The sequence below is a fragment of the Coenobita brevimanus genome, chromosome 95 (assembly GCF_032717465.1).
Source record: "Coenobita brevimanus isolate Jiangsu-jjx chromosome 95, ASM3271746v2, whole genome shotgun sequence".
NCBI lineage: Eukaryota > Metazoa > Arthropoda > Malacostraca > Decapoda > Coenobitidae > Coenobita > Coenobita brevimanus.
In genome coordinates this window covers 34,471,583-34,491,862 of record NC_137048.1, presented here as the reverse complement: position 1 = coordinate 34,491,862, position 20,280 = coordinate 34,471,583, and the positions used below count along the sequence as shown (strand labels likewise).

General features: G+C 43.6%; 1 protein-coding gene across 4 annotated transcripts in view; it reads left to right on the top strand.

Moving 5' to 3' along the window:
- Window positions 1–474: 474 nt before the first annotated feature.
- Window positions 475–20,280, top strand: part of zip (myosin heavy chain 10) — a 242,341-nt gene continuing 222,535 nt past the window's right edge. For all 4 annotated transcript variants that reach the window (XM_080282928.1, XM_080282927.1, XM_080282931.1 and 1 more), the window contains exon 1: window positions 475–1,022. In XM_080282928.1, the coding sequence (XP_080139054.1) occupies window positions 678–1,022 (345 nt within the window). In that variant the 5' untranslated portion in view covers window positions 475–677. The remainder of the gene's footprint in view (window positions 1,023–20,280) is intronic.

Here is a 20,280-nt window from a genome sequence, read left to right as displayed (position 1 = left end):
CCACATCGCATTTTACCAGATTAATACGAAACTTTCCGCTTTTAATGTACTACTTGAATGTGCACGGAGATTTGCGGAATCCATTGGGTGGTAGAAAGCAGTAGTTAAGTGAATCCTACGTGGAATAGTAGAGTGAGAACAATACAATAATGATGAGTGGGTATGGCCTGGGTCGAGCCGTGCAGCCGACAAAAGGTATTTCCCCACGTGTCGAGTGAAAGCAAGGCTAGATTTAAGCGCCTGATAATTTCGCGGTAGTAGCATGTCTCCATGTCAATTATTACCGTTTGTAGAATTTTATTTTCGTCTCCGGACGCTTGTGAGTAGGATGTATTATAACATAAGGGAGGAGAAAGTGAGAGGATGTGTAGTGTGATGATAAAAGTGACAGCCAAGTTGCCCGGGCTGGGAAACGAGCCAGCTTTAGCCCCCTCGCAGCTCCCGGCCTCAGTCTGCTGGCAAACATTGGCGGGTGAGGACCTTCGCGTCTCCCCTACAAGTTCCCCGCCAGTTCTTCCACCAAGTTGCTATGGATTTTATGCGTTAATGTTAACAGCAGTACCCCTAGTGCGATAAGCAACGTGTGAAGTGTAGCGAGCGGGACTTAAAGCGTGTAGTTCACCCCCTTTTCGAGCGATTATTTGCATTTTACCCGCTCCCTAAGACGCTGAGGCAAGATGGCGGATTTTGACGTAAACGATCCTGAACTCAAGTACTTGGTGGTGTCGCGGGATACATTCGAGGACCCGGCTTCCCAGGCAGAGTGGACACAGAAGAGGTTAGTCTGGATCCCCCACGGTGAGCATGGCTTTGTGGCAGCCGGAATTAAGGGGGAAGTGGGAGACGAAGTGGAGGTCGAGATTGCCGATACCGGGAAGAGAGTACGAGTGGCCAAAGATGATATCCAGAAGATGAATCCACCGAAATTCAACAAGGTGGAGGACATGGCCGAACTGACGTGCCTGAACGAAGCCTCCGTCCTGCACAACCTCAAGGAGCGCTACTACTCCGGCCTCATTTACGTAAGTAGCGAGTTAGAGGATTTCGGAGTGAACGTACCGGCATGTCGCTTGTAACCCTGTCTTTTAGTGGTCCCCGGCTGCCCTATGCCCACATCTCCTGCCCTTCCCATGCCTCGCTGCCTCTGAATCATGCCTGTGTTCGGATCTGCCCATATCTTGCCCCTATTTCTCTCCGTATCCCCTTATCTTGCCCCTAACACATGCCCTGTTAATCAAATCTCATGCTTCGTACCCACATCTCTTGCCCAATCCATACCTCATTGATTTTGTATCTTACCCATGTTTAAATCTGCCTTTATCTTGCCATTATTTTCATCGTTACAGACTTCCCTGCCCTCTACACTTGCTTTTATACTTATCTCTTGCCCCTTGCCCACATCTTATGCCCTACCCATGCCCCCCACTTTTATATCATGCCCCTGCCCTTCCCTGATCATTCCTGCCCAGTTTCATTGCCCCTGCACTTGCTTTTCTGCTCATTTCACTTGCCCAATACTCATATATTTTGCTTCTTGCCCACACCCTTTTCCCTAATTATATCTTCCTGTGACTGACCTTTCTCTCTACGTTCCTGCCCCGTTTCATTGCCCCTATTTCTTGCTATTACACACTCCTTGTCCTGCCCTTCATGCTTACTTGCCCCCTGATAATGCCATTGCCCTCTACTTTTTTTTTCCCCTTGCTCATATCTCCCTGCTTGCTTCCCTTGCCCATGTTTTCCTGTCCGTCTCTTGCCCATGCCAACATATTCTCCTTTATTACTCATTGCCCTTACCCATTTCAGCTTGCCCTTCCGTGTTCAGTCTTTCTTTCGTCTCATCTATTTGTCTTACATGCCTTTTCTCCAGTTGTGCACCCCTACCCATTCAGTCCATCCCATTGTCATTTATATAGTCCTTGCCCATACCCAAGCCTTCCTACCTACCTTCCTACCCAACACACATCCCACCGCTTCACCTTCTTCCCTACCTTTAACCTCATCTCTTCTTTTCTCACCACCTTCAATTCCATCTTAAGCTCCCCTATTTCCTTCCCCTGCCTTCGTTTTTCCCCGGCACTCATCCCCCTCCGCCTTACCTACCCGCTTCTTCCTACCTTTCCCCATCACCTTGCTTTCCCCACTTTCCCTACCCCTTCCTTACACTCCCTACTGTTTCCCACACCCCTACCAATCACCACACACCCCATCTCCTGCTCCTTACCCCTCCCCACACTTCCTACCCTTCCCCACACCATCACATCTCCCTGCCTCCGTCCCCTTACTCCTCTCCCCCACCTCCTGTCCCTCGCGTACCTGTCCTAGCCCAACCCCCTCCCCCCTCCCCAAACGTGGGTGCCCAGGGCGTTGCCTTGCTTGCCCTCAGATACCGGTGGATGCCAGGAGAGAGAGAGAGAGAGAGAGAGAGAGAGAGAGAGAGAGGATGACTAATATACCGGTACATTATGAAAACATATATTTTCACGTAACTAGTTTCAAATTCTTGTGATACCCAGATACGGTTATTGTCTCCTTGGATCGAACCTGCACCTGTTAAAAATCATTATTTGTTGCATATTAATCTTCGGTTCATTATGATTTAGTGAAGGTGTAATTACAGGTAAAGATATGTTACCTTACCACACGTTATTCCTTGGTTTCGCTTTGTACTAGTTGGGATTGATAAACATAGGATACAGTAATGGAATCGTAAACAGAATCGAATTATTCATGATCCTTGGTTTGCTTGTTAAATGTAGTAGAGTTTTCAGATTTGGTTTATAGTGTACCGTATTTATCTGTTTGGCGTGGAGGAGTTTTTTTCAGGGTTGTTTTTAAGTTGTTTGTTTTCGTAAATAATATAGGTTTTGTTTTTCGTATATTCATTGTTATTGTCATGTCTATTTGATTTATTATTATTATTATTATTATTATTATTATTATTGAGATGGACTAGTTTGTTGTTGTAGAAAGTAGAGTTTAATTTACGTGTGGAGGGACAGTGATAGAGTAGAATGATCATAATTTTGTTGTGCTGTGGCTGGAGGAAGCGTGAGACGGTGGCGGAGCGAGCCTAGCAACACCCACTGCTCGATAATAGCCTAGGACTATGCCAGACTAGCGCGGGAACACAGCCACCTTAGTAGTAGCACACACACACACACACATTAACCTTGCTGTTAGGTAGTAGTGACTCACGCAGATGTTATGGAAAGGATGTAGAGTCGTACAATTGTGCTCTTTTAGAACGCGGAAAATCAACAAAGCGATTTCAAATTTATCTCTACCGGTACCCCATTTATTCACTTCTCACCGCTCACCATTTCAAGCATTTGTCTTATTTTCTGCCCTCTCCCAGCCACCTTGCTCTTCAAATCACTCCATAGACACACCCAGGCCCAGAGTTTTATCCTCCGCTCATTTCCATTCTCTCCCTCCGTTTCAGGCATCCGTCTTCTCTACTCTCTATCACCACTCCCACCAATCTAAGCCTCTCTCCCTCACATACCCTTCCACATCACTACGTAGATGCTCAGTTAGGCCTGCCGTGTAGTAGTTTCATGCTCAGCTGGAAATATTGGTGGGAGGATGTTTTGTTATTGTATCGGTGACTAATGTAACGGTAGCAAATCTTCAGTAAATTCTCCTCTCTCTCTCTCTCTCTCTCTCTCTCTCTCAAAATCCACTGCTCTCTTGCCAACTCATAAACTGTTCAGATCTGTGTTGCAAGTAGTCTCCCACAGAAACATCACCAGCTCCCTCACTGTCTTACATTCCTCCTTGAGACTTAAAGATGTAAGAAATCATGTTTATCTGAGGAAGATGATTTATCTGAGGAAGTTGATGGTACCGTCAGGCTGAGGGGGTTAATTGCACAGGTACCCTAGGCAATCCTTTTGGTACCGTAGATAAGGTGGGTACAGCAGTGTTTCGTAATGTCTTCACTCCAGTAACATTCATTTTACGTACATATTTTTACTTGGCTTCCTCCAGACAGTTTTATTAAGTAAGGACCACCACTAGTATCAAAGTAAATAAAGACCGTCCAACAATCCCAGTCCCCACGTAGATAAAATCATGTGCAGCTGACAGGAATTAAATGCAGTACCGGTGTATGTCGTAGGATCGAAGGTAGAAGTGTGATATCTTTTAGTCACTGTCATCGTGGTCTGTTAAGGGAAAGTTTGGGTACGATTGGGCTTATTAGGGTTGAGCCAGATGCCGTTTAGAAAAGATTATTAAACACTGAAGCATCTCTTTTATCTAGCTTATATGCAGCTTAGATATGTATGGTTTGGAATGGCCTGTGAGTGTGAGGAGTGGTCGAAGGTTAAAAGATGAATTGTTACCAGTAATTACAGTGTTATGTATAAAGAAAGAGATGATTAATGCTTTCACGTCCTTAGCGTATTTACTCTTGCTGTCACCAGGCGATAGGGTTATGTTTAGGAGAGTTATAGAACGGGAGAGGTTGCATATAGCCAAGCCTTCATAAAACCCTTCAGTAATAAGGTGCATTAAGCTACTACAAGGTGAATAAAGTCGTCTGAGAGCAAGGGAAAAAAATGTATAAATAGGTGCAAGTAATATTTGTACCTGTAGCTAATATGATAGCTTAAAAGATGAGAGAAATATTCTTAAAACATGAACAGAGAAAGGAAAAATTTAATGACAAAAATCCATACACCGTAGCACAGTTATCATTAAAACGGGACGAGGTGTAGCGAAGGGATGTGGTGAAGGTTAAAAGGGGTGAGGTGAGGTGACAGGCTAGAAAATTGATTAGCTTTAACGGAACGGGATTAGAGTGAGGTGAGATAGACGGCAAGATGAAGAGGTGAGTGAAAGTGAAGGTAGGATTGATGATTGAGGTGAGGTGAAGGGTCATTAAAAAGAGGTAGTGAGGTGAAAAGGTAGAAGAATGTGATTAGGTGTTACGGGATGGGATTGAAGTGAAGGTAGAGGGAGATGAAAGGTTGATTAGAGGTGAGGTAAGAAGAGGAGACATGTCAGGTGTAACGGGAATCGGTTGAGGTGAGGTGTAAAGGTGATGAAAGGACCGATTGAGGTGAAAGAACAGGTTGTGATGTTAAAGTGAGAGGAAGAGATATTAAAAAAGGTGAATAGAGACGAGAATTTTGAGTAATCTTGTGGTGTAACGGGACTAAACTGAGGTGAAGTGGAAAGAGGTTAAGTGAGGTGAAAGGTAGAATTGGCGATATTTGTGAGGTGCAGAAGTGTGATTTTATGAGGTGAGAAGTTAGTGTGAGGTATGTCAGAGTGATGATGAGAATATGATGAAAATTTGGTGAGGTGTAGCCAGGTGAGACATTAAATGAGGTGAGGTGTGGTTTGTGAGGTGAAGAAATTAAAGGGATTCCGTGAAGGATTATTTTGGTAAAGTTTCTATTGCGCTCCTAACAACTTTTTTTTTTTTTCGCAACTTCCAGACGATTTTATTAGGCAAATCGTGTGTTCAGAGGGTTAATGGGGATTGTATTTAACCCCTCCAGCTCAGAAGTCTTTCATAAGGTTAATAAGTAGTCCAAGTGGAAGTAGAATAGGAAATAAGTCGATGTATTGAAGGAGTTAAGAGGTGAAATTATTGTTGACTGATGACATTTAAGTGATAGAGAGAGAGAGAGAGAGAGGGGGAGAGAGAGAGAGAGAGAGCACAGAACAGAACAGAATAGAATATTAAAGGAATGTTAGCCCACAAGGAGATCAAAAGGAATAAGATAAATTCAGACAGTGTGTTGACAGATTGAGGGCTGGTGAAGTGTGACTAATAAGCTTGGTATGTGCTGAGTGAAAGGTCAGGTAGGCTATGTAGTGAAAGTAAATGAGGTTAAGTGTAGGCTGTTTGCGGAGATGAGATTATTAAGTAGCGGCAGGTGTAGTCTGGGTTACTCTTAAGCTGACAGGTGAGATGAGAGACTGACGATAATTATTTAGCAGAGTTTATAATAATTCGTTTAATTTGTATATACGGTAATATTGTGTTGACAGGTAAGATGAGATACCTGTACTGACCTGATTCCGGTAATTATTTAGTAGAGTATATAATAATCTGTTGCCCTTTTAAATAGGTAGAGCCTAATGATGACAGGTGATATTAGACACTGGCCTGATAATTACTTAGTGGAGTATGTACATATAATTATTATTTGTTTTAATGTAGTAGTCCTATGCTGTCAGGCGGAATGAGTGAAGTAAGGTACCGGTATATAATAAATTGTTGGCCTCTTTTATCTAGTTCGGTATTATGCTGACAGTTGAGATGAGACACTGGCTTGATAATTATTTAGTAGATTATATAATAGTTTGTTCCTTTATTTTACTTGTCTTACTTATATAGCAAGGGAGTAGTGGATTTTGAGAGAGAGAGAGAGAGAGAGAGAGAGAGAGAGAGGGAGGGAGGGAGGGAAAATTTATAGCAATTTTGTAATGGCTGGAGGGTACCGTAGAGAGGGAGGGAGTGGAGGGGTAACGGGAGGGTTGAGGAGGGAGGCATATCTCCAGTCCAACGACCTTGCCAGTATACGGGTCACTCCCCCCTCCCCCTCCCCCTTCCCCCTTCCCCATCCCTCGCCCCCTACTCGTACCCCTCCCCCTCCCCCTATTCCCCTTCCTCATAGGGTGCACCACGTCCGTCCTTCATCCATAGTAGTAATAGATGAAATACTTAAAAACTTGTCTGAGTAGCATTATATAAACAGTAAGCCCCAACCAACCCACGGATATAACCTGCATGGGACGCGTATTTGGAGCACCGTAACCCAGTAGACCACCAGGCGCCCAGTGTAATAAAATAATAATAGTAATAAGGCCACGTTATGTCATCCATAAAGGTCATACGGGTCGTGCTTATTGATGGTAGAGGTTATAAACGGAATATATCGGGTTGTTATGATTCATTTTGAGATTACTACTGAATCATGGAGAAAAATAGATATCCGTTAGTAGATTGGTCTTGGTCAGGAAGTTAAACACACACACACACACACACACACACACACACACACACACACACACACACACACACACACACACACAATAGGTAATCAGATGACAAGAAAGTACAAACAACGCCAAAAAAAACAAAAAAAAAAAACTAGCTAGTACTCAGGTGGTGAAGAAGTAAACGCCAAGGAATAAGTAATGATAGTGTAGTCGGTTTAATAATGCTATGCCGGATGTTTTGTTAGCCCGCATTAGTTTGTGTGTACCATAGCATTAGGGATTTAATTGTTGGCTATTGTGTAAAAGTGTGTGTGTGTGTGTTTGTGAGTGCGTGTGTTTGATGTAGGCCTACTGTACTTTGATCGCGACTTTATGCAACCATCTTGTTTGCTGTACTCTTATTTCAGCGTCAGTCAGGCTTTGTGTTCGTTGTGAGTGCTTTTGTTTATGTGCAGAGATCATGGTTTCCTGCAGCCATCTTGTTTGGTCTTTTAATTCAGTGTCCGATCGGCGTTGTGTTCGTGTTTATGGGTGTTTGTTTGAGGTGCATAAATCGCGGTTTGCGGCCATCTTGTGTCCAGTGCTCCCGTCAGTTCAGTGTGACATGCACAGCTCTCCGCCTATCGCTATATCTTAACTGATAAGCGTGTGTCTGGCTGGAAGTGATAGCGTGCATAGATACGCCGTCACCATAGCAACGCCAGCTGACCCACCAATGCCCACACCCAGTTATTAACCCGTTTGTTACCATAAGAAATTCATTTTTATTTTCACTTCAGCCATGCGATTTTATTTTTATTTTTACTGCTAAGGTACCACACGATTTTATTCAGCTCAAGGGATGTAGATAATTTGTAAGCCTGATTCATTTTGCATCATTATTTTTTTTCCCCTTTATTCTTTGCTACATTCAGACGATTTTACCCAGGTTGAGACAGACCCCTTGTGGTGTAAGGCACAGTTGCTTCCTGGCTCTTCATTCCGTCAATCTTTTCATTCCATTTTTTTCATTCCATCTGTCCTTAGTTTCCATCCATCGTTTTCCATCCTTTTCCGTTCCATTCCATCCTTCTTTTCATTCCATCTATCTTTTCATTCCACCAGTCTTTCCCTTCCCCCATCATCATGCCATCTGACCTCGTCCCCATGCCTGTACTGTACTTCCTCGTGCAGCCAAAATTAACTATTCATACGGCAGGTGAGGCCAGAGATCAATAGTCGCTTAGTCACACCTGTTGAGTCACCCCTATACCCCCATGACTCACCCCTCCAGTAGCTACACCCCTTCAGTACGATGGGGGTGTTGTAGCGACGTACAGGGTAATGGTTAATAAGGGCCTTTGGGTGTGTGGCTGAAGGGGTTATAGCTATTTAATACACACACACACACACGAGAGAGAGAGAGAGAGAGAGAGAGAGAGAGAGAGAGAGAGAGAGAGAGAATAATTTATAAAAACACACCAACTTTAAACCCACCCAGAACCAGCAGAGGAACCAGCCACAATCTCCTTAATTAAACACCTCATCCCTTTCCCCCTTTCCCTTGTCCCATATAAATTTTCCCCTCACCCAGCCCGCCCATGTTCCCCTCACTGCCCTTTCCCCTCCTTGTCCCTGAATACATGCATTTTGAGCACCCCTCGTCAGTTTACAAGCGGGGTATTGGCTGAGAGAGAGAGAGAGAGAGAGAGAGAGAGAGAGAGAGAGAGAATTATGGTTATGCCTGTGGGTGAAATTGATGATACAGTAGTTTGTCGCAATATTTTGTTGAATTTGATGGTTATGTTGGACGAAGCTGATGGCAACTGATAAACCTTATGCTGGAAATGATAAGCGAAGCGACATTAATAATAAAATTGTTAGTAAGTAAAGCGGATGGGGATGATGATAATGATGATGATGATGATGTTGGAAGCACCCTGTTATATATTTATGGAAAACATTGATGATGATGGTGATGATGGAGAAGTAACGTATTTTGTATGTATTGATGATGATGATGATTGGTACAGCTAATGATGATGGTAATGGAGGGGAAAGCTGATAATGATGATGATGATGGTGATGGGTGCGTGTCCTCCATATTTGGGGGGGACTGATTGGCTTCCATCTCTCGTCCCTCTTTATTTACATTCTACTCACGAGGCCTCGATTAAGTGTATCTGAATCCAACTCCTTTTAAGGGGGTTCTGATCCTGATTCTTTGTGGCGCGATGCTCGCCTCGATCAGATAGAGTATAGATGACATGATGGGAACGCGGGGAAGGGTTAATAAGGACGCGATCTTGGACAAATAGAGAGAGAGAGAGAGAGTTTTTTCAAGACCACCCCTCACAAGATGGGCCGTCAGTCAGTAGATTTCCTTGACCAGATGTAAAAGAAGGCTTCACTTTTACGAGCGCTTTGAATAACCAGAATGTATGATAATTAGAAGAATGAGGATGGTCAGCAGAATTGGGTGGAAATATGAAATGATTGGGGAGGTGTGGGTAGAGGGTGGTTTGGCATGGTGGTATGGAGTGGTAATGAGTGGATAGGTGGGGGGAGCGTGTTTTGGAGTGGCGGGAGAGTGGCTTGGAGTGGTGGGAGGGGGCGGTTGTAAGGGGTATATATGCTTGAGTCCCAGCGCTGGTACTGGTGTGGCTGTGGTGTTCCTCTGTCACTGTCAGCAAACCCAGGTGGCACGCCTCACTTTTCCGACAGTCTGCTTTGTAACAGGATGTCATGATCTCCCCCCTTTCCCCCCCCCCCTTCTCTTCCTCTCTTCTGTTTTCTCTCTCTCCTCTCCCGTTTCCTTTCCTTCTCTCCTGTTTTCTCTGTCTTCCTCCCCCTTTTCCCTCGTTTCTTCTGTTTTCTCTCTCTTCCTCTCCATTCTTATCCTCTCCTGTTTTCTCTCTCTTGTCCCACCTTCCCTTCCTCTCTCTTCTCTCTGTCTTGTTTAGAAGTGTACCCGTATAGAAAATACTCACTGCTTCTTAATCTTCATAATAAGCATCCCAACTATATATATCTCGAGTAAGTAAATGATCCAGAATGTATCGTATATCAGTTTGACACTCCTTGGGGAGGGGGCTCTCCGGATGACCTTCGGTCTTAGAAATATGGGAATTTATTGATGTTTAATGTTAAATTTTATTACTTGCTTTATCAGTTTCAATCCTGTAAATGCGGTTGTCTGTCCAATATCATTATTTTCGTCGTGTGAGTTGTATTCCCGGTATCGTAAAGCCTGTGTACTATGGTATTAGTTTTATTTTAAGCAGTGATATTGCATACCGGAATATGAAATTGATATTGTACGTGTAACTAGTGCCGTATTATTTAAGGTAGCCCTGGTTGAGAGATTGCTATTAGGAAGCAGAACACAGCTACTGCGATATATAAATCGGTCGTGGAGTTGAGGTGAGGTCTGGTAGGTGTGCCTTAAGTGGGACAGGGAGTGGAGTGTGAGATACTGTATTGCAAGTGCATCATGTGTGCAATGTTTAAATCATGTCATGTCCAAAGTGAGATTAACCACCACTGCATGCAAATCAAGTGCGGTACCGGTATTCAGCTGCAATATGAATGTCTTCTTGCAAACGAGGGACTTTTTAGTCGGTCCAGAGTGAGATTTTGTAGTGGTGTAAGGTTTCTCGTGGTGAAGGGGTTATTAATGGCTGCGCATAACTTCAACATCCCAGCCCCTCCTAAACAGTAAACTCAATTACTGTTAGCAGGAACGAAATGTGAAATGGGTTATCGTGCTTAGAGGGCTAATCACATTCAGTCTGAGGTGCGGCCAGGTATGTGTCTGGGATGGGTGGCATAGGGAGTGGAGACGTATTAAAAGGAAAGCCAATGCAACAAGGAAAACAGCAATGTCCGGTTTCCAGCGTGGATAGCCTAACAACAATAACCGGTTTGATATCCCGACCTTTCAAGTATCGTAAATCTTCTTTATTTTTATCCCTGTTTAATATAGATAGCACAGGTTTAGCTAGTGTATCTGTAAATAAAGTCCCTCTTAGTCTGGTAAAGCAGGATTCTAAATTGTCCGTGCATTAGTTACTTAAAGCAGTCTCGAATATTTTAGCAGTATAACTTTACTTGAGAACTGGATGTAAACAGACTGCTGCTGATCGTATTCAAGGGGATGATTGAGATTTAGCTTGTCATTTAGCCTTCATTGAGGGGGAGGTCAGGCAGGTGTGTCTGGGGTGGCTTAGGGAGTGGAGAGTATTTACAAGGAAAATCAGTGCAGTATTTAATGCAGCCATGTCAGGCTCGAGATGCTGACGTTGTAAATAAAGCGTCTTCGATACCGTATTCAGCTTAGGCGTGGAACTGAGGCCAATTATAAGCTGTGTGAAGTGGGTTTGGGTAGTAGTTGAGAGCTGAGAACTACTTGTGTGTGTGTGTGTGTGAAGTGAGGCTAGGGATTGAAGACCAGTGGTTAGGGATCTGGGATAGACGTCACCGCAATGAAGATGTCAACACACCAGAACCCTGTCTAGGTCGTGATGATGATGATGATGATGATGATGATAAGTGTCGGCTAGGTATGTGTGAAGTGAGGCTAGGGAGTGGAGAGTGTGAGGGGGGTGGGTGGGGGTGTTCTGACGTCACAAGGGATAGTTTTACCGCCATATTTGGGTTTCCTGAGTAACTGCGTGGCATCGCTTCCTCGGCCATACCAACAACCACCACGTCTCTCTCTCTCTCTCTCTCTCTCTCTCTCTAACCTTGAATACACATCTGGTGGCAAAATAAATAATAGTGTATAGGTTTTTAATATTTTCAGTATATGAGATTGCTAGGTATGTGGGTGTAGCCGAAGTAACGAAGCATCGAAGGTGTTTGTGTGTGTTTAGAAGCTGTTTGTGTGGATGTAGCTGATTATAAAGCTGTATGTGTAAGTTACGAAGCTGTTTATGAGTTAGGAAGGTGCTTGTGTGCGTTAGGATGCTGTGTGTGTGTGTGTGTGTGTGTGTGTGTGTGTGTGTGTGTGTAGCAGAGTTGTGTAGCTGTGTCGGTATCAGTGTTTTTCAGTTCTGGGAAACCTCCGCCCACCCAAGAGATAGCGCTTATCGTCATTCTTTGCCGGTTCCGATAAACACTGATACAGACAGATTTTATTTGCACTGTTCCCTTGTTGTATGTCAGGGGTGTGGCGTGGGATGCTAGATACCCACGCCTGTACACTTAACACCTTTTCTTAATTGATTTATTTTGCCTATTACACCTTACTGTCCTTTTCTGTGTCGGATAAATCCTTGTAGTGTCGCCTTACATTGCGTAAGTATGGTACAAAAGGATATTAACCAGCCGGAACCAAAAAATAAATCGCTGAGGAAGAGGTGTTAGGGAACCTCCTTAAACGTCTGGAATACAGGAAGGGTACTGGATTATTTCAATGGTTCCTGTCACCAAGCGTTTTTGATTGTATTTATTTATTTATTTTTTTGAAGGTGGGGGAGAGATGGCATGTGTATTTAAGTTTCAAGATCAGTTAAGGTGAAGAAAATACGGTAATCTGTTTCATGGTTACGGTATATGTAGTAAGGAGAATTTAACGGGTCTGTCTTAATTTCGTGGTTATATAGATTAGTAAGAAGGATAAATGTAAATTGCAGGGTTAAATTTGATAACGATTCTTCAGATTTTAGTGCTGTAGCTTCTGTGGGCCCTGTGTATACCCCAAAAGGACGTTGTGTGTGTGTGTGTGTGTGTGTGTGTGTGTGTGTGTGTGTGTGTGTGTGTGTGTGTGTTGAACGGTCTTGGGTGGGTATATCAGAGGGGTGGAGTGGACAGGATACAGGCTTGAGAGGGGGTGTATCTTAGCTCTGTCTGACTTGTTTGTGTACCGTAAAAGGAGAGAGAGAGAGAGAGAGAGAGAGAGAGAGATTATAGCCTGTAGGACTTATGATTAGCTAACATATTATTTCATCTCCGGCTCTTGTAGGCCATAAAAAAACAATCACAGTAATTTTCTCGTTATTGTTATGGTCAGTGGAGAATCAAGATAAACTTTTAACTCCATGAAAAAACTAAATCGTAACTGGAAAGTAGTGTTAAGAGGATTGGGGTTATCTTGAATGGCCTTGGGTGGGTGTGTTTAGAAGGGTGGAGTAGACTTGGGGTAATTTATGACGCTTTATTTCAACGCTAAAAGGGTTATTAATGTAGGAGTGTGTGCATGGATGAAACGAATGGACAGTTTGTTATAAGGGGCCTGACTAGCCCAGATGGTATTAGGGAGAGAGAGTTGGAGAGGGAGGGAGGGAGCGAGTAGACAAGATGTGGGCCATGAAGGTTTATCTGTAGCTTGTTTATTTATTTATTTATTTATTTTTGTACCATACTCTGTGTAGGCATGAATGGAAGGCTCCAGTATGTCTTATTATGAATGATGTAAACGGGTTAATTTGGGAGGGAGGAGTGCAGGGGGCATGAAGGCTTTTTTGTAGCTTGTTTATAGTTTGTTGTTCATTTGTTGTTAGTAGTAGTACCGTAGTAGCTTCAACATGAATGGATAGCTTGAGTATGCTTATTATGAATGGCCAGAACTAGTGAATTTAGAAGGGAGGAGTGCATCGGATACGGGGCATGAAGGCTTATCTCGATTTTGGCTCGTGTGTCTACCGTAAAAGGAGCTGTTGTTATCTGGCAGGTGTGTGGTGCTGGTGGAGGAGGAGGAGGAGGAGGTTTGTAGCATTGTGTAACTTCCGCACCGTCCCTGTGCTTTGTGTTGGTCACCTACTGTCTTACCGAAGCCATTGACCTCTTGGGATGTAGTCAAAGGAACCATCATCTCCCTAATTCCGTGTGAAGAAAATTTGCAACTGGCGAAACAAAATGAAAATCCCATCTCCACTAATGCGTTTTTCAGATGGTTCGATTTTTCCGTCCTAAATTCGTCATACTTTGGAAACATACGTATTTCTCTATACTGTACCGATAATTAAATCTTGGTTACCCAGAATCTATGATGGGAAGAGGGCTTCGTTATGAGATTGTTTATGGTACTGGGTTGAATATCGTATGTGCATTAGGTAAACACAGAACATCACGTATCTGTGTTTGGGACAGGTATATCAGATGAGTCGGGGTAAGTACTTAAAAAGATTGCTTGGTTTTAGTGTACGGAACATAATGATTGTTTTTAGAGGTTTAAGAGGAAAAAAAAAAGATGTGGTTTTGGTTTCACGTCTCGAGGATTCAGCCCAAGGAGATTGAGATCGTGCCTCTCACCTGTCGAGGGGGGGGGGGCATACCGTAGTCTTCTTCCGGCTGACGGGGACTAAGATGAAGGGGTGGGAGGAGGCTCTTATTTACCTGCGTGTGTGTTGGGATCTTTTACCTGTGGATCCTGCCTTTTTAATATGCAGGGATCATTTAGTTGACAATTGGATTAGCTTAACTTAGAGGGGTGATACGTTCGAGTGGAGCAGACGAGTGTTGGAGAGAGGCACAACACCGGATGTAGGATTTCCGACCTGGATTATAATATCTCGGTGTTGTGTGTGTTTATCTGTTTGTTTAGTAATAGTGTAATAGGTGTGGGGCTTTTCATATGTTGGAGTGGAGTCTTTCATAACACAGATGGTTTGTTATAATTGAGTTTGTGCTTCGTGGTTGGATTGAATGGGAAATAGAGGAGTTAGATAGGTTAACATTTATTAGATAAGTTAGCATTTATTGTGTGTGTGTGTGTGTGTGTGTGTGTGTGTGTAAGTAAATAAGTAAAGACACATAGGACTGCAGGGCTTCTTGAACGACTGTGTAGCGTGTAGGCTGTGATCACGGCAGAGTCTGACTGGGACGTGGGCATCCCGAGTCTGAGAGAGAGAGAGAGAGAGAGAGGGAGAGGGAGAGGGAGAGAGAGAGAGAGAGAGAGAATTTCTTAAAAACCTTGATATTGAGACAGAAAGAGGACTTGAGTGTGGTAGTGTGTATATAATGAGAGAGAGAGAGAGCCTTGTGTGTAGCTACTCAGCCTGTTGCCATCTCGTCTCGGTTGCCAGTTTCTCTACATCTATCATTCTCAAACATCCCTCCCCCTCCCCCCCACCATCACATCCCAGGCACTCCCCATCCCAAAACCCATTCCCCACATCAGTCCCCATTAAATCCCCATCATTTACCCCATCTAAAGGTGGTAGAGGAAAAATAAATGGGTCAGATTTGAGGGACTTGTAAATTATAAGGTGACATTTTTAGGGAGGCGTATCTTTAGGGGGTAAATGGTGAATAGGCCACCAATCCACCACGTCCCTGTAGAGTCAAGTTCAAGGCTAGACGGAAGGATGGTCTGGCTATATTGGGCTCTGGACACACTGAATTAACCCTTTTACTGCGATAACTCCATGAATCCCTTTACTTCAATAACACCATGAATTTACTCCTTTACTGCGATAACACCTTTCCTGCGATAACCCCCTTTACTGCGATAACTCCTTCACTGCGATAACCTCTTTACTGCGATAGCTCCTTCACTGCGATAACCTCTCTACTGCGATAGCTCCTTCACTACGATAACCTCTTTACTGCGATAACCCTTCTCAGCGATAACTCCTTTGTGATTTAGCCTAACCCTTTTACTGCAATTACTTCTACGATAACCCCTTCACTACGATAACCACAAATTAACCCCCCTTTCCTATGACTCGTTTATCAGCCCTTCACTACGATGACGCCTGTTATGCCATGTTGAATCGAGACCTATAAATACTGCATGAACTTCTACGGTGACAGCTTATATCTCTCTTCGTGTTAGGCGATAGGAGAAGCTGTGTCGTTAATTTTTCACTACGATTGTCTTAATTACGGCAACTTCTACGATAGCATCTTTATTGTTTATCCCAAGGTGTCTTTATTGTATCTTACTTTTACGATAACATTTATTATTTATCTGAAGATGTGTTATTATTTATCTTAGACCGATGTGTGTACGGTATATAGTATCCTGTATAGGCCTTCCGCTGTGCATACCTTCACGTCTCTCTCTCTCTCTCTCTCTCTCTCATATTTCTGACCCTAATTGGAATATGGCCTCACCTAGCGTAACGGTATGTAGGAGAAATTTTTACGAGGCTGGTTAATGCGTCTTTTTTCTTTTTTATTCCCAAATGTTTAATATTCATGAACTCAAGGGTTTTTTGTCGCTAAGGGTGAGTGGAAGGGATGGTGTCTGAGAGAGAGAGAGAGAGAGAGAGAGAGAGAGAGAGAGAGAGAGAGAGATTTAAAAGATAGGCTGATGGTGAATGAGGCGTGAGGGATGTTGAGAGAGATTGGATGATGAGAGAGTGAAGGATTTGGAAGGGTTAGAGATTGTGTGAGTCGTGAGTGAGTGTGTGAGGGATTTGGAGAGTTAGAAATTGGGTGAGTGGTGAGTGAGTGAGGGATTTGGAGGGCTAGAGATTGGGTAGGTGAATGGTGAGTAGGTAAGAGCTTGGATGAGTGGTGAGGGAGTGGTGAGTTAGGTGGAGTGGAGACTGTCTGAACCACTTACTGTAAAAGGAGCGGCCGCCTGTGTGACAAGATGCAGGACAGTCTGGTGGAGAATAGTGAATGAGATGAATGAGTGGTGAATCAGTGAGTTGTAGATGGTGAAAATAGTGAATGAGGTGGATAAATGAATTGAATGGTGCAAGTAGATAAGTGATGAAAATAGTGAATGAGGTGAATAAATGAGTTGTGAATGGTGCAAGTAGGTGGTGATGAAAATAGTGAATGAGGTGGATAAATGAGTTGTGAATGGTGCAAGTAGGTGGTGATGAAAATAGTGAATGAGGTGAATAAATGGAGAGTGAGTGATGTAGGATAGACAGCAGGTGAGAATGATGAATGAGACCAGTGAGTGGTGAATAAATGAGTTATGAATGGTGTAAGTAGGACAGGCTGGTGGAGAGGTTAGTGAATGAGATGAATACATGAAAAGTGACGTTTAGGGGACAAGCTGCTGGTGAGAAGAGTGAATGGGATGAATGAACCACGGATGGATGAGTGAATCGGGAACACAAACATCAGAACTGTGCATTGTATTGGGACCTATCGTATTGTGGCGAGAGTGGGTGCGAGTTGTGGTGGGTGAGTAAATTAGTGAATGTGGTGCTGAAACGTGAGCCAGCCACTGTGTTGGGACTTGTGATAAGGGAGGGAGGAGGCACTGGATTCCGTACTCGTCCCGTAATGTTGGTGGTGATGAGAAAGATGGAGTGGAGAGGAGACCTAGGTAGAACAGAAAGGCAGGGCGGGGTAAAGCAGAGAAATGCAGAGGAGGGCAGGGTAGGGAAGGGGAGAAGGACAAGGCAGGGTAAAGTAGGGGAGGGAAGAGAAGAGCAGGGCAGAGCAGGACAGGGAAGAGAAGGAAGGACAAGACAGAGTAGGTAGGGGAAGAGTAGGTTAGAACAAAGATCAGATAGGGGCAGTGTAGGGAATGGAAGGAATGACAAGATAAGGTAGGGAAGAGAGGAGGGGAGAGGAGAGAGGAAAAGGGCAGAGGTAGTCCACAGGTAGCCCAGGTAGGGATGGTGAAAGCGAGGGCGGTGGTCGGGCGGTGTCAGGTGTCGAGGGGGATAACCTGCCCTACCACGCCCACCTTAACAGAATCTCTAAATCGTGACTAGTTTCGGGACGGCAGGGAGCTCCATCTGTCATTGTGTGTGTGTGTGTGTGTGTGTAAGTTTATGTAGGTATGTCATGTCTACAAAATGTGTGTGTGTGTGTGTGTGTGTGTGTGTGTGTGTGTGTGTGTGTGTGTGTGTGTAAGTTTATGTAGGTATGTCATGTCTACAAAAACCCGCAGCATATAGACTCATTAGCATTTTTTTTTTTTTTTTTTTTTTTCCCCGCCATGAAAGTAGGGTTCCAGTAGACGAGGTGAGAAGCCAGACAGGGGTTCGAGGGCGTGGCGGGTTCAGCTCTAACACGCAAGGGGATGATCTGTATTAGTAGGGTTAGCGAGGGGGGATGATTTTTTCCTGGGGGGGGGGAGGTTGAAGGGGAGGGAGGGGGGGAAGTTGAGGGATTGGCTGTGGAAGTGTATATGTGGGCGTGTTTTCGTAATTTCGGCCCGCTTTGATCTCTGAAGTGGGTAGTTGTGATGGGGAGGTATTTTGTGTGTGTGTGTGTGTGTGTGTGTGTGTGTGTGTGTGTTCCCTAGTGATTCTTCATCTCCTATGGCTTCCCTTTTTACCTACCGTCTCGACACTTGCAGCCATTGAGGTGGGTAATAGCGTTTCAGAATAGACATCATTACATCACCTTTCCCCTGCTACACCGTGACCTTTTTTCCTTCAGTTTTCTGGCAGGGTTTTTCATTGGCATTTCTCAGAACTTGTGATCATCCAGCTGGGTTGTAATAAATTCTGAAACTGGCATTAACACTTCACCCTTCTCCCTCCATCGTTATTTTCTTTTCCCCTTTCTTTTTCCCTTTTCTTCTTTTTTCCCCTTTTTTCCTCTTCATTTCCCCTTGTCTCTTATTTTCCTACATTTCGTTTCTTCGTCCCTTTCCTCACCTAAAGCTTGTCATGAACATCTCACTTAAAACCTGGTACGGTACCGCTCCGTCCACCTGGTTCTGAGGGTACTTTAATTCGCTCTGTACCGTGAAGACCTCTGTAATCCCTGCTGCTACGTGGCGATTCTGTGCAACTGAAGCCAGACCCCTGTGACTGAAAGGGGGGTTGGATTTTTTCCTATTAACAACCACACATAAGTTAGAAAAATGTACTCTTTATATTTTACTGAAGGGGTTGAAGCTTATATTTTGTAAAGTTCATCGTTATGCGTGTAAGCTTCTACGTAATGCTTGAAAGTTTGTGTGTGTGTGTGTGTGTGTTTTCAGTTGTAACCATGGGCGCTGTAGTGTGCCGGATGTGGATGAGATAGCGCCACACAAGAGATATTACGAAAGCAAAAGTCTCTCAGTCACGGTGTAAATGGTGCAAGCCATACCACACACACGGTGAACTTCAGGCCTGTGTTTGGTTGTGTTCGTGTTCTCCCAAATATTGTTCCCCCAACTCTTACTTGATGGCGTAGGGTGAATTAGCGTTAGGGAAGTGGGAATTCCTGACTTTAATGATCTCTAACGAATGCCAGTGTATAATCTTCATCAGCCTCACCTTTCACTTAAGGGTTTAATTGCCGCCTTGAAAGGTATTGCAAAGATAATGCAATACCTTTCATAGACAGCTGGGACCGGTTTTATGGACGAAGTGCCTTGTATAGTTGGGATGGGACTCATCTTAGCAGGCAAGGAGTTACTGTTTTAGCTGGAATGATAGATAGGGAGTTGGAGGGATTTTTTCGAGATTGAGAAGTAGGTGTACAGGAAGATGCAGCAACTACAGTCAGAAATCATTATTACCATGTTTGGATAGATGCATCGATACTTGCAAAATTAAGAACAAAAGTTCAACCAATAGTGTAGATACATCCACTCAGGCACCTCAAATTGAGCAGGCGATGATAGATGACAGAACAAGCGATGATAGAAGGGCGATAAGAGATAGTACAAAAAATTGTTATATTAGTAAAGTAAAGAGTTTCCCAGTTAGTAATAAAATAAATAACAGTAAATGCCAAGGTAAAGGCATAACTACTCGTAATAATCTGAAAGTGTACTACACAAACAGCCGGAGTTTACGTAATAAAATGGATGAACTGAGGGCTTTAATTTGTACAGAGAAAATAGACATTGCCGTTATTAGTGAAACTTGGATGAATACAGACACTCGAGAATTTTTAGCAGAATATCAGATAAAAGGCTATAATATTTTTGTGTCAAACCGTCAGGGAAGAAAGGGGGGAGGGGTAGCTATTTATGTAAAGGATTCATTAAACTGTTACAATAAAGCAGACATTAAAGTAAATAGGGACACAGAAAGTGTCTGGGTTGAAATTAGTAACAATAGGGAGAAATTAGTCTTAGGAGCAATTTACAGATCTCCAAAATTAAGTAGAGCTGATAGTAAATACCTCTGGGAGGAAATTAGGAAACATTAGGAAAGCATCACAGTCCAGCTTAGTAATAATTGTTGGGGACCTTAATCTGCCAAGGATAGATTGGAGAAATCAGACAGGAGATGCAGAGTCAGAGGAATTTCTAGAGGTAGTACAGGATAATTTCCTTTATCAGTATATCAGGGAGCCCACCAGAGGTAATAATATACTAGATTTGGTTTTAGCTAATAAAGAAAATATCATTAGCGATATAGAGGTTGGTGGACGACTTGGTAATAGCGATCATGAAGAAATTAAGTTCAAATTTATTTGGGATGTCTGTTCCACTGAAAATACCTCCACCGTTCCTAATTTTCGTCTAGG